General features: G+C 50.6%; 1 protein-coding gene across 1 annotated transcript; it reads right to left on the bottom strand.

Moving 5' to 3' along the window:
* Positions 1-6,145: 6,145 nt before the first annotated feature.
* On the bottom strand, positions 6,146-14,298 carry SEC22B (SEC22 homolog B, vesicle trafficking protein). Its single transcript, XM_061345417.1, has 5 exons — positions 14,120-14,298; positions 13,752-13,861; positions 9,083-9,243; positions 8,606-8,752; positions 6,146-8,203 (listed from the first exon to the last, which is right to left on the bottom strand). Exons 1-5 carry the CDS (start codon positions 14,192-14,194, stop codon positions 8,049-8,051), a joined length of 648 nt encoding a protein of 215 aa, XP_061201401.1. The 5' UTR covers positions 14,195-14,298; the 3' UTR covers positions 6,146-8,048.
* Between the last annotated feature and the right edge of the window lie 196 nt (positions 14,299-14,494).

Here is a 14,494-nt window from a genome sequence, read left to right as displayed (position 1 = left end):
CCACCTCTCCACTCGGACCCTGCTCTTGTGGGTGCACATGGGCTCAGCTGCTCAAGAAGGAAAGCATCCCACAGCAGCTGTCAGAGAAAAGATGTGAGAGCAGACACCAGCAGGCCCTCTATGTGAAAGAAGCTGGCTGAGGCTGGACCTGGGCTGGCAAAGCACATTTTGCAGCTGGGAAGGCCAGGCCAGCTTGCTCTGGCCAGGCAGGTTAGCTACACCAGTAGGGAACATGCAGGGCAGAGTGGAAAGGGGACAGGGGCACGTCCCCATGCCAAAGCTCCTCGGTTAGTTCCCCATCACTCCCATGGGTCTGTCATTAAGAAATACGCTGTTTTCAGAGGAGTTAAAAATACTTTCAGTGTTGCTTCATCTTATGCACCTCATTACAGTCCCATTAACACCACTGTATGGAAACAAGTAAACTGGCCACCCTCCAGCCCTACACCTTGCAATCTCATCCCCAGTTTCCCACCAAGAGATGGCCAGCAGCCAGTGCTGGAACTGGAAGGCTCTGGCAAGGTTTTCCATAGTTTCCATCTGGTTTCCACTATGCCTTGCCCCCTTTACCTACAGAGTGTCTTGCCCAGGGGCAGGACGCAAGCCCTGGCTGCCTGGAGTGGCAAGGGGAAGTGGGCAGGGTGCTGATGTCTGGCAGAGGGCTGGGTGCGCTCTGGCACTGGAAGCGATGCCAGTTGAGGGATTAGGAGAGCTGAACAGACTCCATATCCACAGCATTGCTAGTTCAACAGCCCCAGCAATTAGCAAAATCCTGGCACTTTGGCTGACAAAGGCAGGGAGATCAAGTCTCACCCTGCAATGATCTCGGTAGCCTGCTCGGCTAGAGCAGTAGCACACTCATTTTGGTCTCAGCATCTGCAGACTGCTCTCCAGCCCCAGCGCTCTTCAGGTTTCCTGCCTTGCTGCTTCAAAACCAGCCCTTGAGCTGTCACCAGCGACGTCAGGGTCCAGGCCCCCCCGTTCAGCAGGGTCCCCCTGGGTGATGCCGAGTGGCTGATCTCTGCAGATGGTGGTGAAAGGGGATGAGGGTGTCCTGCACACCGCTCAGGGACAGCACCTCCCCACGCCCTACGTGCCTCATTGCGCTACAACTGGGAGGATGCTGCCAGGCAGAGACGTGCCCCGGGGCTCTGCAGTGCTCCCCCCAGCTCTCCTGACAGAAAACAAAATGTATTTAAACACTCTGAGGTGCTTGCTGGGTGTCTGTACCTGGTCAGAGGGCAGTGCGGCACTTCTCCCCTGTCCCTCCCCTTGCGGGAGCCGCGGGTTTCACGAGGTTTGCATTGGCTTTCTCAGGGTGAATTGTGTTTTCTTGCACTAACCATTTAGTGACATTGTTGCCGGTTCAGGCTCAGCCCACACCCAAGCGCTTGCCTTTCATCCTGGCATTTTACACACCCAGTTAAATGTTGCCTCATTTTTACCTGCCCATGGTCTGGGCATCCTTAGGAAACACTTGAGTCATATATCCCAGCTTTTTCTTTTGCAAATAGGAGAGCTGGAACGCCGTTAAAATGGAAGCTGAGAGTATTTCATAGTCAGAGGATGTCAGCAGCCAAGAGGCTTAAGAAAAACAGGAGGGAGAGAGGCATCCAGTAAAATCCTCAGGGCTGGCAGCCTTGTGCTTGCACTACAAATAGCTTGTCCCGTAGCTCATCTGCTAACTCTTAACATTCACATGACTTGGCTTACACCACGATTACCTTACCTGACAGCTAGTCTCCTCTTAAAGAGAAGCAGAGAAGTGCAAAGGCATTCCTGCATCAAGCCCTGCAGGAATGCACTGGGCGCCCTGAGCTGCCTCTGTTGCCCTGCTTAATCGCCTGGGGAATTCATACCCTCTGCCTCCCCTGCCGCTGCCCTAGTTCTCAGCAGCCCCTTGAGTATTTGTATTGCAGACAGAGCTGTGCAGCTTTTACCAAAGTTGGTCTCATGTAAAGGATGGCTGTGAAGCTCCCAAGTGCTCCTGGCTCTGGGCAAGAATTCACTGATCTGTGGTCACCCTTCAGGTAGCAGCAGTGCTGTAGTGATGGCTGGCATGGTTGTATGGTCACTACTCGAGGAAGGGGCAGCTGCTCAGCACCGCTTAGGTCCACCCTTCAGTTGCCTTTTTTTGGGTCTGTAGCCACAACCAGCTGCGTAGATGAAACCATGCAGGTCTCCCTCTTGACCAGCAGCCATGGGAGAGCTACAGTGGTGATCTGCAGCAGACAAGCACTCCACTCCTCTCCTAGCTCATGTATGGCCCATGCAAGCCACACTTCTGGGCACCTCTTGCTGTGGGCTGCCCACCCAGGCATGGCCCCCATCGCCTGTGATCCCTATGCAGGCAGGGCCACAGGAAAGCCAGAGGCTTCTTTCTACTGCTATGGGACCCAGAGTGCAGCCTCAGTCCCTGGCGGTGCTGTTACAACCCTTCTGGTACCGGGTGGGAGCCTCATTCTGCTCTGTGCAGCCTGCTCCTATCCCATGCTGACTCAGAGGCCACCCATGTTCCCTTTCACCTTGATGGCCCCCTCCACATCCGAAGTGGGTGCTGGGGTCAAGATGCCATCGTAGCTGTAGTCATGGCTGTGCATGAGAGACATGTAGGTCTAGGAAAGGTGCTGGGGAGATACACACCAGGTCCTGCACGCTCCAGTCCCCTGGGCACCCGTGCAGGTCCAGGTGTGGGGAGCTTGAGGGTCACCATGACTCCCGCAAGCACATTTAGTTATGCTCCTCTATGCAAATCCTATGTCTGCTGCCATTTTCAGGGGCTGTAGCCGCAGGCAATGAGGAGGGTGCACTTTCCACTGGGGTGCTGTGTTTCAACAGGGCCGGGGAGTCCCGCTTACAGTGAGTGCAGGCGGCATGCCAGGGGAGTGGAGCATACTGGCGAACACCTGCAGGGCCAGGGTGCTGCTGGTGCGATGTTGGGGGAAGGAAAAGGAAAAGCAGTGGCAGAAGAAGCAGGTTTATCATCTCTGTGCAGAGTGCTAGGGCTCATCCACAAGGGGGTTTTTGAGCCATGATTCAAGACGACGCTGGGCTCCTCCATGCAGCTGTCAGGCAGAGAAAGCTGCATGGCAGAGGTGTCACAGCCTGCCGGGGTGGGCAGGGGGGCGGGGACTCCCCAAATTCTGCTTTATCCCCCCCCCCCCAGCAGGTTTGTTAGCTCAGGAGTGACTGCAGCCAGCCAGGAGCAGCTATGCAAGACGCTGCGGGGCTCAGTGCTGCGTGTACAGCCCCAGGCAGATCCCATGGACCTCTGTGCCTGCATGGGACCCGAACAGTGCGCAAGCCAAGGAATAAGGAAGGAGGGGAGGTGGTATGGCAGCCCAAGGGGAATCAGAACCAAGGACATTTGTGGGGAGCTGGTCAGAGGAAGCAGAGGCACCTGCAGTGGGGTGGTCATACCCCACCTCTCCTGGGTGCTGGCTGCAGGGGCTCAAGAGCAGCCAGACTCCAGGAACCCCCAAAAGCTCAGGCCAACAGGGACAGTACGGAGGCTGCCAGGCACCAACCGGTGCCCCAAGTCATGTCTCGCAGTTTGCTGAATGCTTGGGGCTGGGGACCAGCCTAGCTGCATCACCCAGGTCTGAGGGAACAGGAGGGTTTCAGGGGTGCACTGTGACAGGACACAGGGCTGACTGAGGACCATGTGGGAGTGCTGGTCCTGGCACGTGGTTGCCCATGGCCAGCCACCAAGCTGAGCACTATCTCATCTGAAAAGCCTTCATTTTGGGGTACCAGAAAATTGACATCCTTCTTTTCAAAAGGTCAGCAGCAATGCAGCAGAGTAAACCACAAGGAGGGGGCAGAAAGGCAACTTTCAGAGCTCCCCAGCCTGGCTCTGAGGGGCATTCCTCCCTGTCTCAGTGTGACTGATAGCTCCCAGAGGGACAAGCTGCCACGGTCACATACTGGCCGCTGAGAAAGGAAGGAAAAGAACTAGGATGCTTGAAGGCTGAACTCCAAGCCCTGCTGTCCTGGCCATTGATGCCCAGGCAGTTATCTGGCATTGGGTGTCCCGAAAGGCACTTGCCCTGCTGCAGGGATACTGGCACAGCCCTCTCCATTGCTGGGACATTCACCCATCTCAAAGCAGCTGCCAGAAACCACCTGGAATCAAACTTCCCTGGGGACCCAGAGGGAACGATGCTGAAAGTGGGTTTTTCTTGAAACCTGCCCAGAAGAGGGGTTTGGAAGCGCAAGGAGCTGGTTCAAAGTGGGGGAAGCAGCTGGTGCCCAAGTAAACACAGAAACCAAAGCCCTGCAGTGCCCCAGCAGCTCCTCGCAGAAGTGGTGGTGGTGCAGAGTATGGCTGCAGCCTGTGCCAGCGGAGACCTGGTTTACATTGGACATGGTGGCTGGAGTACCCTGCTGTGCTAGTCCTCTCCGCAGTGCCGTGCCGCACCCACGGCAGGTTTGGCAGCGTCTGGGAACCAGCTCTGCCTGTCTGCTCTTGCTGCTGTGCTTGTCAGACACTGAGGGAAAACCCAGCCACCAGCACCAGCATGCCCAGCAGTGAAGCCATCCAGCAGAGCCCTGGGGTCCCTCCAGCACAGCCACACACAGTGCAGCAGGCACTGGCCCCAGCAGCAGCCAGGGGTGCCCACCCATGAGCTGCGCCATGGCAGCAGCAAGCACAGCCCGAACCGACAGCTCTTCTGTATGATCACTTTGGTGACAAAGCAGCCCCTGGGGCACCTTGCACCATCTGCTTTTCTTTTGCACCTTGCTGTTCTCTGCCTGTCCCCATGACAAAGGTTTCCAGGTGGCAATGGGTATGCCATGGGGCCAGGGAGAGCCCAGTTCTGTCATCTAAACCCCCAGTGCAGGGGCTCTGGTGCTGCAGAGGTGTCAGGACTTTGCACCGCTCCCAGGTCTTTCTTCCCCCACTGCTCTGCATGTGCCCAAGCTAATTCAAACCCGTTGGGCTTTGCAGGTGGAGGAGACCAGGCACAGGAGCTGAGGGGAAGCACAGTGGGGGAACCCAGCCTCAGGAACAGAAGAGCCTCAGGAGCCTGAGGAGCAGGCTCAGGAACAGAAATTAGATAGGTGCTGGGCAGGAGGTGACTGCAGTGAACACCCTGCTTGGAAGCACCACCACCTGCCCAGCAATATTGCGGAATGCCAGTGGCATGACGGGAGGAGCCCCGGCACCACGGCCTTGTGTGGCACAGTCCAGAAGCCCTCGCAGGCACATCCCGGGTTCAAGAGGAGGCAGCCCGGGCCCAGCGAGGCTGTGGGTCTTTTGGGAGGCCAAAGGCATTGCAACGAGGCCCTCGGGAGGAGCCCCTTCGTCCCTCCCGCTCTGGGCGCTGCTCTGCACCGTGCCCGCACTGCCATCTGCAGGCAGCAGCACCAAGGGCACAGCACCAGAACTCCCGAGCGAGCAGCAAGCCAGCAGCTACGGTCACCCACACACAGCAGGGCTGCTCCCTGGTGCACCGCAGCGCCGGGAGCCACGGGTGCTCACCCATCATGTAACACATGAAGAAAGCAGCAGCAGCTTCTCCTCCCCTCTGCCCTCAGCAGCTGGACAGAACAGCTAACCTCAGGTCTGGCTACAGAGGAGACACAAACAGCCTGCATCTCGCTTGCAGTGAACCAGCACCACCTCTCCCTGTGAGATGGAGGACAAGGGGCTCTGTATTTTGAATGTGAGGGAGTTGCTTATAAATCACTCCCTGAAGGCCCATGCTGGCCTGCAGAAATCTTCCTTGCCTTTCTTCCTCTTTAGGCAAGGGGCATTTGCAGCTCTGTGCCCTGTTAATGCTGACACACACCATGGGGGGACACATACACTACTCTCAGTTTATTCTGCCTCCCATGTGAACAGCATTACCAAAAAGCTGACCCCATAAACGTCTCCCTGTGCACTCACAGGGCTCTGCCAGTGCTGAGGCAGCTGCCTGTCCTCATGCAACAAGGCACACACACCTGCAGGGAAAAAACCCTCTGCTATAACCCAAGTATAGCCTTTCTGCCAGAAAATGGGCAAGAACATGTTTTCCAGACTAGTTCTGCCTCCAAAAAGGAGACCTTTATTCTAGGTGGGCCTTTACCCTGTTGTGTCCCTGGAAGGAAAGAAAGTATCCTCCAACATGACAGAAACCAGACATAGGAAACTCCTCGCTGCAGAGGGGATTTTTCAGAAGCGTTTATTTCACTGCTGACACTGGGGCCGCAGGAGGCAGCGGCTCACTGAGCTGCCCTTCACTGCAGAAACGTCACTCCTCTCAATCACAACAATCCACTTATGGTCGGTGTCTGCTCACCTTCCAGCACCTACATTACACAGACCTACACCACTGGGACATTCACCTGTTAGGGACATCACTTAGAAGGATTAAAAATAATGATAATAATAAAGCAAGCTACAAAGTAACACTTGGAGGCATCATGCAGAAACCTGATTTAGGCTACATGGCAGATCAAATTCGCTAGGTTTACTGGTGGACAAGTGCTAACTGCTTCTGTGCCAGTCCAACACTGTGTCAAGCTGGGGAGTGTTCCCAGACAGGACAACAGCTGTGTTTCCTACCCTGTGGTAGGAAACATTTCCAGGTCACAGTTTGTACTTCCAGAACTACACAAGATTATGTGCTTGTAAAAGGTGCTGGGGAGTCCTGAAACTTCCTTTTGTGACACTGCCTGCCTCCTACCAAGTGGCAGACACTTGAGTGCAGAAGAGTGCCTGAGCTGTGGGGTTTCTTTTTTCCTCTTATTTTTTAAGTGAAAACAAGAGCTGACTGTTCAAATGTTATCCTTAGCACAGGTGGACAAAAAACCCCGAAAAACAAAACAACAAAAAAAAGAATCACATTACTGGAAAGATACATATTGGCCCATAAGAATGAAGCAGCTCTATACTATTGCCCCGTAATGAGTTTTTCTTCACCTACAATTTCAACTTCCCACGTGAGGTAGGGAGAGGGTGACCACAGAAAAAAAGGTGGCATTTCCAAAGGATTCCACTGTTCTGAAGCTATCATTTTGAATCCTTCATGTAAAGTGTTCTGTAAGGAAACACTGCCATTTTTTCACAACAACATTCAGAGTTTCAGGGGTTGGGGTTTTTTGTTGTTTTGGGAGAGGAAAAGAGGGAAAAAGAAAACAAGCATCCCAGAGATGAAATGCTGGCAGTTTTGACACATTTTGGAAGTGATGCACAGCTATAAAAGGAAGGAAATAATTAGTGAATCTGCAGATAGAAGGGAAAAACACAGAGTGCTGACATAGTTTGCACTGTGCCCGCTCCAATGTTGAATTACACACCCTGTTCATAAGGAAACATACACTCATACACAGCTGTCAGGGGAGGGAAAGTAAACACTTACAAACCTGTAGTTTAATTTTCTAGGAATCTGTAATATAGAAGTTTTCCATTGCCCCTCCTAATACTAGACAGAACGTATTTTAAGGCATAATTTAACATCCATTTCTTCCCAAAGCAATTTAAAATCTAACAAGCCAAGATGTCAGACACAGAAAACTCAACAACAGCTATTCTGACAGAGGTAAAAGCTATTACATGTACAGTGCAGTATTTACCTTCAAACAGGGGAGTCTTGCCTTTGAAGAAAAAAAAAAAAAAAGGAAAATAAAAGAAAGAAAAAGAACTGCAGACCCAGAATCTAAAAAAAGCAAACATTGCCAATACAAGGAATGTTCATTAGAGTACAGTTCCCACTAGAGCTACTCAACAAGAGAACATACAATGTGATTATGCTAAACCGCACTGATTGACAGTTCCCAGAGTGTGCCCCCAGGATGGGGGCAGGACCCTGGGAGGCCAAACTCTCCAGTGCCCTAGTGCAAACTGTCACAGAGGAAAAGCCTGTAGTCAACAAGCCTTTACACCTATTGTTAGGCTTCACTAAGAGATGTAGTAGTCAAGTGTCACCTAACAATTTCAGGACATTTCCATTAAGGTGGTGGTCCTGTGTGTATTCTAATGCACATCCCCCATGAACAGTGTCCTGCACACATACACCTGCCAGGCTACCAGCTTTCCCTCTTCTGTGACTGCAACCAGCTCAAAGCCACCAGAATCTCACATACACGATCAACATGATAAAAAACACAGCTACAGCGGCAAGTTTGGCGTAAGTGGAACGCATGTTCAGATACTTCGCGTCCTGACGGTACTTTTTGGACAAACTGGAGAGATTGTTGGCCTTGGAATCAAGAGCTGTTAAAGAGAAAGGGCAGATAAGTTAATCAATATTAAAGAAACCTATATGTTCCCCAATATTATACTAACTGTACGAGCTTCTCTGGAGCAGCAGCAGTTTCTCTGGGAGTTCAGCAGTTTCACAAGGCAGCATGGCCTGTGTCTGTGTGCAGTGCTCCAGTGCTTGTCCTGCTGGGATGGCGCCACCCAAGCTAGCAAGATGCTTGTCTTACCCAAAAGAGGCACCAGTACCTGCCAGGTGCCTCAGGATGCAACCAATCCAAATGAAACACCCATTGAGTTCACTGCTTTTCTCGGGAGGTTCAGCGATTAGCAAGCCTTTACCTCCAGTATGCTCCACCCGCTCAGCTGATCAAGGGGATAAAGAGCCATATGCCAAATACCAGGAATTCCCTGTACCTGAAAGTGCTTCTCCTCGCTGTAAGACTTCCTCAATGTTGGCCACCATAATCCTCTGCACATCCTGCAGCTCTGTGTTGATGGAGCCCAGGTTCCTCCTCGCCCGGCTATCAATGTAGAGCTTCTTGGTTTTCTGGATGTAGGTGTCTGGAACAAGAGCGGGGGATCAGAGGGGATCTCACTTAACACAAAGCAGGCTGGCTCCTGAAAGAGTGGGAGCATTGCTGGGACAACTAGTAGACTGCATGAAAATATTCACTGGAGCAAGACCAAGAGCCTTAAAGCAGAAAATCTAAATCAACGGACATTTACAATTTCCCTACCACTTCCGTGTTCTCTTGGTTAAAACACCCATTTCTGTAGTGCCAGAAAGAGGTTGAACTGTCAATTCCATAGGCCAAGCTGGAAAGGATTCTGTCACTTGCTGCTCCCCCCAGCAAGAAAGTTCCTAACTAGCCACAAGGAGAGGGACCTCACCAAATTCAATGAAGGAATAGGGCCTGGAGACGGTTGGCACCTTCTTGCCATGCTGCTCATCAAACTCTGAATGCAGGTCTTCCAGATACGCAAAAGCCAGTTTCTTGGGGAATGCAGCTTCACACAGGACCAGGTAACATACTCCTTTCTCAATGATGTAGCTAAAAGAACAGCAGACAGAACATTAATTAATCGATTTTGAACCTATCCTATCAACCACCACTCTGCATACTTTTATTCCTATGAGGCAATGAGAACTGGGTACAGGTGTCAAACTTTCTACAAAAAAATGGCTTATTTCTTCTTTACCCAAAATAAATTCTCTTGAACCCTCAGACCCTATACCCACACCAACAGCCCTGAACTTTGTCTTCACTTGAACAAAAGTTGGCCTGTGAATATCATTAGGTTAAGAAAATACAAGCAATAAGAGTTACAATTTGGGAGTAAAAAAAGGAGGAATCCTCCCTTCTGTGGTCAGGAGGATGGCAGGCCAAGAAAGTTTGCCAGCAGAATAGACAGGAAGGTGGCCAACACAGCTCTAAGACAATGCAGCACAGCCAAGTACCTGAGACCCACAAATGGAAAGCTGTACCCTGAGATCAGGACACAAAAGAATTTAGGCTCAACATGCTAAAAAGCCACCCGGTGACTGCCACCTCCTGCTTTCTATTTTGGGGGAAAGGAGGTACCCTTCCCTCCAACACCAGCCTGTTGGTCGGCGTTGCTATTCACATGCATGACCTCAAAGGCATTTTGGGAAAAATACTGCTGGTATATGGATTCTGGTGACCTCCCCTACAGGTTTGCCATGGGTAAGCGTGACTGTGCTACCTGTTCTTTGGCTGCAATGTTAGGAGCCCCAGAACATGCATGGAAGCATGTTACTGCGTAATGCTGTTTCGTTTGTCCTGCAGCTGAACGCACAGAGCTCCTCTTCTCCTCCTCCAACCAGCCCCATCCCCATCTAATTCTTACTTCCTCACAAAGGCTTAGTGCTGACCTTGTTTGAATGTGACCTCCAGTGCCTCTGTCATCACTGAGAATAGAGGCTTTCCATTACAGAATCACAGGATAGTTAGGTTTGGAAGGGACCTTAAAAGTTCATCTAGTTCCAACCCTCCCCCACCATAGGCAGGGAATGCCACAAAAAAGCCTACTGAAATAAGGGATAAGATAGAACTAATCTTGAGATTGTTTAGGCTTTGCTACAACTCCCTGCTGCTACACATTCCCAACTACATTTTTCACCTCATTTAACCAACAGAAAAATAAAAGCAATGATATTTCCACCAAAACCAAGGGAGTTGAGGTGGTAGCTAGCCCTGCCTACACTTTTGAGTGTGTATCTGTATTAGGGTGGCATTTAAATGCTTTTATGTTACTTTCCTTTGACTTTCTGCATAATGCCATTATGTAGCAGACTAGTTAGCATAAAGATTAACAGTGTATTAAAGAACTGACGTAGTCCTGAGGGCATCATAGTTAAATAAGTAGCTTAAAATTTTCTTAATAGCCACACCACCCTTACAAAACAACTTCCTCCCCCTCCCCACTGTTTTTCCAACAGGTACAAGTCCTTCAAATTAGCCATCCTCAAGTTGTTTCTGGGCACTTCTCCTGCCTCTATATGGCTCCTGTAAATCCTGCCAGACTTCAAATAACACAGCCTTCAACACCCCTACCAGAAGCAAGAAACTTCAGTTACTTAAATCCATTCCACAAGTGTGTCTCCATAAGCACATCCTTCCATTCCCTCAGTTTGGACTGCATTAGTGTGTAAGACTAATTCTACAGTACATCATGCCTCTGTTCTGCCTTTACACTTGAAGACCTGCTTGATCCCTTGGAGTTGCTACAAGTCATCACCCAGAGCTTGATTTAGCCACTGTCATGAACAGCAAGACCCAAAAACATGTTAAGAAATACAGAAAACTCGTGTCAGATAGGAATTCCAACAGTATTGCCTCAGAGCTGGAGCACCACTTCCAAGGTAAGAGTAGCCTGAGGAACCTGCCCTGCTCTTTTGGTACAATTGTATTACCTCTGCTCGGGCCAGCTAGTGCTGCCTGGATCTCTGCAGCTGTATTTCCCACTTGATTTCCCCTGAAAATGCGCTGCATTTAAAGTCAACCCATCAGCACCACAGAGAGCAAGCATGCCTCATTCTGTCTCAGACTCGGACACTTCTGTCAATGTCAGTTCAACATCAGAGCAGAGTTCCTGCACAGCTGGACAGTTTTACTCTTTGTGCCTGCCTGAGATTCAGCACAGCACCCAATCATGCTGAGTGCCCAGCAGTGTGTATGCTGCCCCTTGCCATTGCTAACTTCTGTACTCCCAATATGCTTCTTACAATTATCTTGGACATTTTCAGCAAGAAAAGTTGTATCCCAGTAACAGCAGCAAAGACCAAGGGTTGTTCTCAGTGCGATAGGTAAGAGCCACTTCAGCCATTAATGAGGCAAAGGTCAACTAGTGACTGACAGCACCACAGACTCCATCAGTGTTTATGCACCTGCACAGCCATGCGCAGAAGTGAGAGAATGCTGAAGATGAAAGTGTGACACAGCTTTTGGAGCCAGTCTAAACATTACATTTGACAGAAATTACCTCAGTAATTTCAGTGGGCATAGTTTAAGCTTCACATTTCAGCAAGAATAGGCTCTTCTCCAAAAGACTAAGCTAAAAACGTTCAACACCACCTCAGCAAGTTCAGCAATATCCTGACCCACACTTGTAACTCTGCACTGCAAAATATTCTGTCCTGTTTTGTGCTGCCCTCAGCAGTCAGAGCTCTGATTTGGCAGAAAAGATGGTATGCTGTGCTAACGAACAGCATGGTCATCAGTCAGCATTATTTTTACACTAAATCTCAAACTCCCCTATTTCCTCCCCTTCCTCCAATGTTCTCACGGTTTCAGGATGTTTTCTGAGTTGAAATTATTCTTTTCATATAGGTCCTACCTTAATGTCCCACCTTAAAGGAGTGAGCCACTGAGTGGTTTGCAGAAGCAGCTGTCAATTGCCTGTGGAACCCCATGTAGGGACTAAACACAGAAGAAGAAATGCTCCTTTTCCCACCTACCAGCCAGGTAACCTTTTCTGTGTCAAAGAAACCAGGTTTGACACAGCTGGCCCAAGTACTTACACCTTGTAAAAACTGGTGACATTACAGCCACCACTAAGAGGCTTCAATTTCCTTGGCACTACCAGGTGCCTTCTCAGACATCACTCTTCTTGCATCATAGAAGTAATGCAAGAAGGAATTTACTAGGATCTGCACAGATTCTTCCCCAAGGCTTCACTGCCAGTCAGAGCTACTCCCATGCAGTGCCACGGAAACATTTAAAATGGGAGTGCTTTTAAATTCTAGAAAGTTTTAACTTCTAGAAAGAAGGTGATGCACAGCAGCACTTTTCAATTAACTCTGGAGGTCACACCCTAACCCAACAGGCGATAGGGATGGCCAGACTATTTTAATCAGGGCCATCCTTTGACCACTATAACTTCCTATCAAAGGCAACCAGAAGAGAAGACAAAAAAAAAAAAAAATACAAACCAACAACAAAAAAAGGAATTAAAAAAATATTGTCACAATTATCATATGTAAGCCAGCCACAAGAAAAGTTACTCTCAAAACTTCATAGCTGTTACCAAAGATCACCCCTTCAAAAAACTCCCCTTCCTCTCTTTTCACATCACTAAATCTCACAAGAAAGGGACAGGAGATTTGCTAAAGGGCCCATGATACAGAAACAGAGACCTAAAGCCATCCTTGCCCTGCATTCAAAGGCTGTGTCCCACTCACGCATCTGTAAACACAGACCTGGTCACCAGGGTTGGGAATTGAGAGGGATCTTGCTGCCAGGAAATCTTACTGGCAAAACTGGCCAACTCTGCCTCGGTGCTGTCACATGTCACCTGATTTCAGAGGCTTCTAACGATTATTTCTGCTAACATGAGAATTCTGATTCTTGACAAGATCTTGGGCTTTATTAAGCTCTCAAACAATATTCTGTTAGGTAACTGCATGTCATGTAAGGAATCATTTCCTTTCTCAAACACAAGCTTGCTCTCCTGCTTTTCATACCCAACACATTCAGCAACAGTAAGATTGAACCTACAAGATGAGAGAAAAAAAGTCTGTCAGATACTAAGGCAATAATTTTAAAAAATATCAGATATGCTCCATGTGATTGTAACACAGGAAGCTAACACATGAAAAGGTAAACTCTCACATGAGACACAGAGAGGAAAGGCCTTATGCAGAGAAGCTCACAGTGGTACTGCCAGGCTGCTTTTACTACAGACATCTTCCTTTAGAAAAGGCCAGACACAAGAGGTACAGAAGACACTCTGAAGTTATCTTGGTGCAAACAAGCAGGAAAACCTTAAATGAAACAGGAACTACACTGTCAGTCAGCAAAGGCAGAACTCTGAATCTGGGTGGAAGACAAGTGCTAGACAACACTGCAAAGAAACACCAACTCATACTCTACCCTTCAAGTGACTAGTACACTTCAGCCAGCACGGCACAGTCGAATAACTCACCCCACTCTCAGGCAGCCCGGTTTCTAACAGAGCCAAACCCTGACCCAGAAGCACCTTCATATATTTCCACGGTGGTAGCAGGAGCCCATTCACCATCACACCCACAGACACTTACTGAAAAGCCATAGCTCCTGCTTCCAGAGTACATCTTGTGGGGGACTGCTCGTTCAGCTTACGGAAGAGCTGCTTTGCCTGGCTCTGGTACTGCTGCAGATCGCGGCCTGACTGAGAAGGGAGAACAGGCTGTTAGGAGCGACTGCTACCTGGGAAACACCCCCCATCTGCAGTCAGGGGGGAGCACGACAGGTTGAGCCCGGTAAGAAAGCACAGCCCACCAGCATAGAAACTTCTCTACAATCACCACCCGCGACCACCGGGCGGGGAGAGCTTGTGCAAGAGCTACAGGAAGGGAGCAACCCCCCCCCCGCCGCCCCTCACCAGCGCACCAGGCCGAGCCCCCCGCCGCACACCCCGCGGCCCCACCTGCTCGTCCTCCTGCATGGAAGCAGCCAGAGGGAGCCCGTCCGCCACGCGGGCGATCATGGTGAGCAGCACCATCTCGGCGGCGCACTGCGGCCGACCGCCGCCGCTCAAGCCCCCGTCGCCGCCCGCTCCTGCCACGGAGCTGGCCGGAAACAGCTACTGCGACATCCGGTCCAACCGCCGCCAGCCGCACGGGCACTTCCGGCCACCCGGGCAGCAACGCAGCCCCACCACCAGGGGGCCACAGCGGGAAGGGAAGCGCGGTGGAAGGGGCAAGGCTACATACCCCGTCCTGGACACGCCCCCGACACGCCCCTACGTAGCCCCCCCTCCCATATATAAACCACGCCCCTCCCCGCACAGGTGGCTCCGCCC

The sequence above is a fragment of the Neopsephotus bourkii genome, unplaced genomic scaffold (assembly GCF_033783945.1).
Source record: "Neopsephotus bourkii isolate Nb327-2 ecotype Australia unplaced genomic scaffold, CSIRO-AGI_Nbou_v1 NB_234, whole genome shotgun sequence".
NCBI lineage: Eukaryota > Metazoa > Chordata > Aves > Psittaciformes > Psittacidae > Neopsephotus > Neopsephotus bourkii.
Note: the sequence above shows the minus strand (reverse complement) of the source record. Positions and strands in the feature narration are given on the sequence as shown.

Coding starts and splice junctions, on each gene's coding strand:
- SEC22B (XM_061345417.1), bottom strand. CDS start 14,194: ATGGTGCTGCTCACCATGATCGCCCGCGTGGCGGACGGGCTCCCTCTG. Junction 13,862..14,119: donor CCATGCAGGAGGACGAGCAG/GTGGGGCCGCGG, acceptor CTCCCTTCTCAG/TCAGGCCGCGATCTGCAGCA. Junction 9,244..13,751: donor GCAGGAGCTATGGCTTTTCA/GTAAGTGTCTGT, acceptor CTGTTCTTTTAG/CTACATCATTGAGAAAGGAG.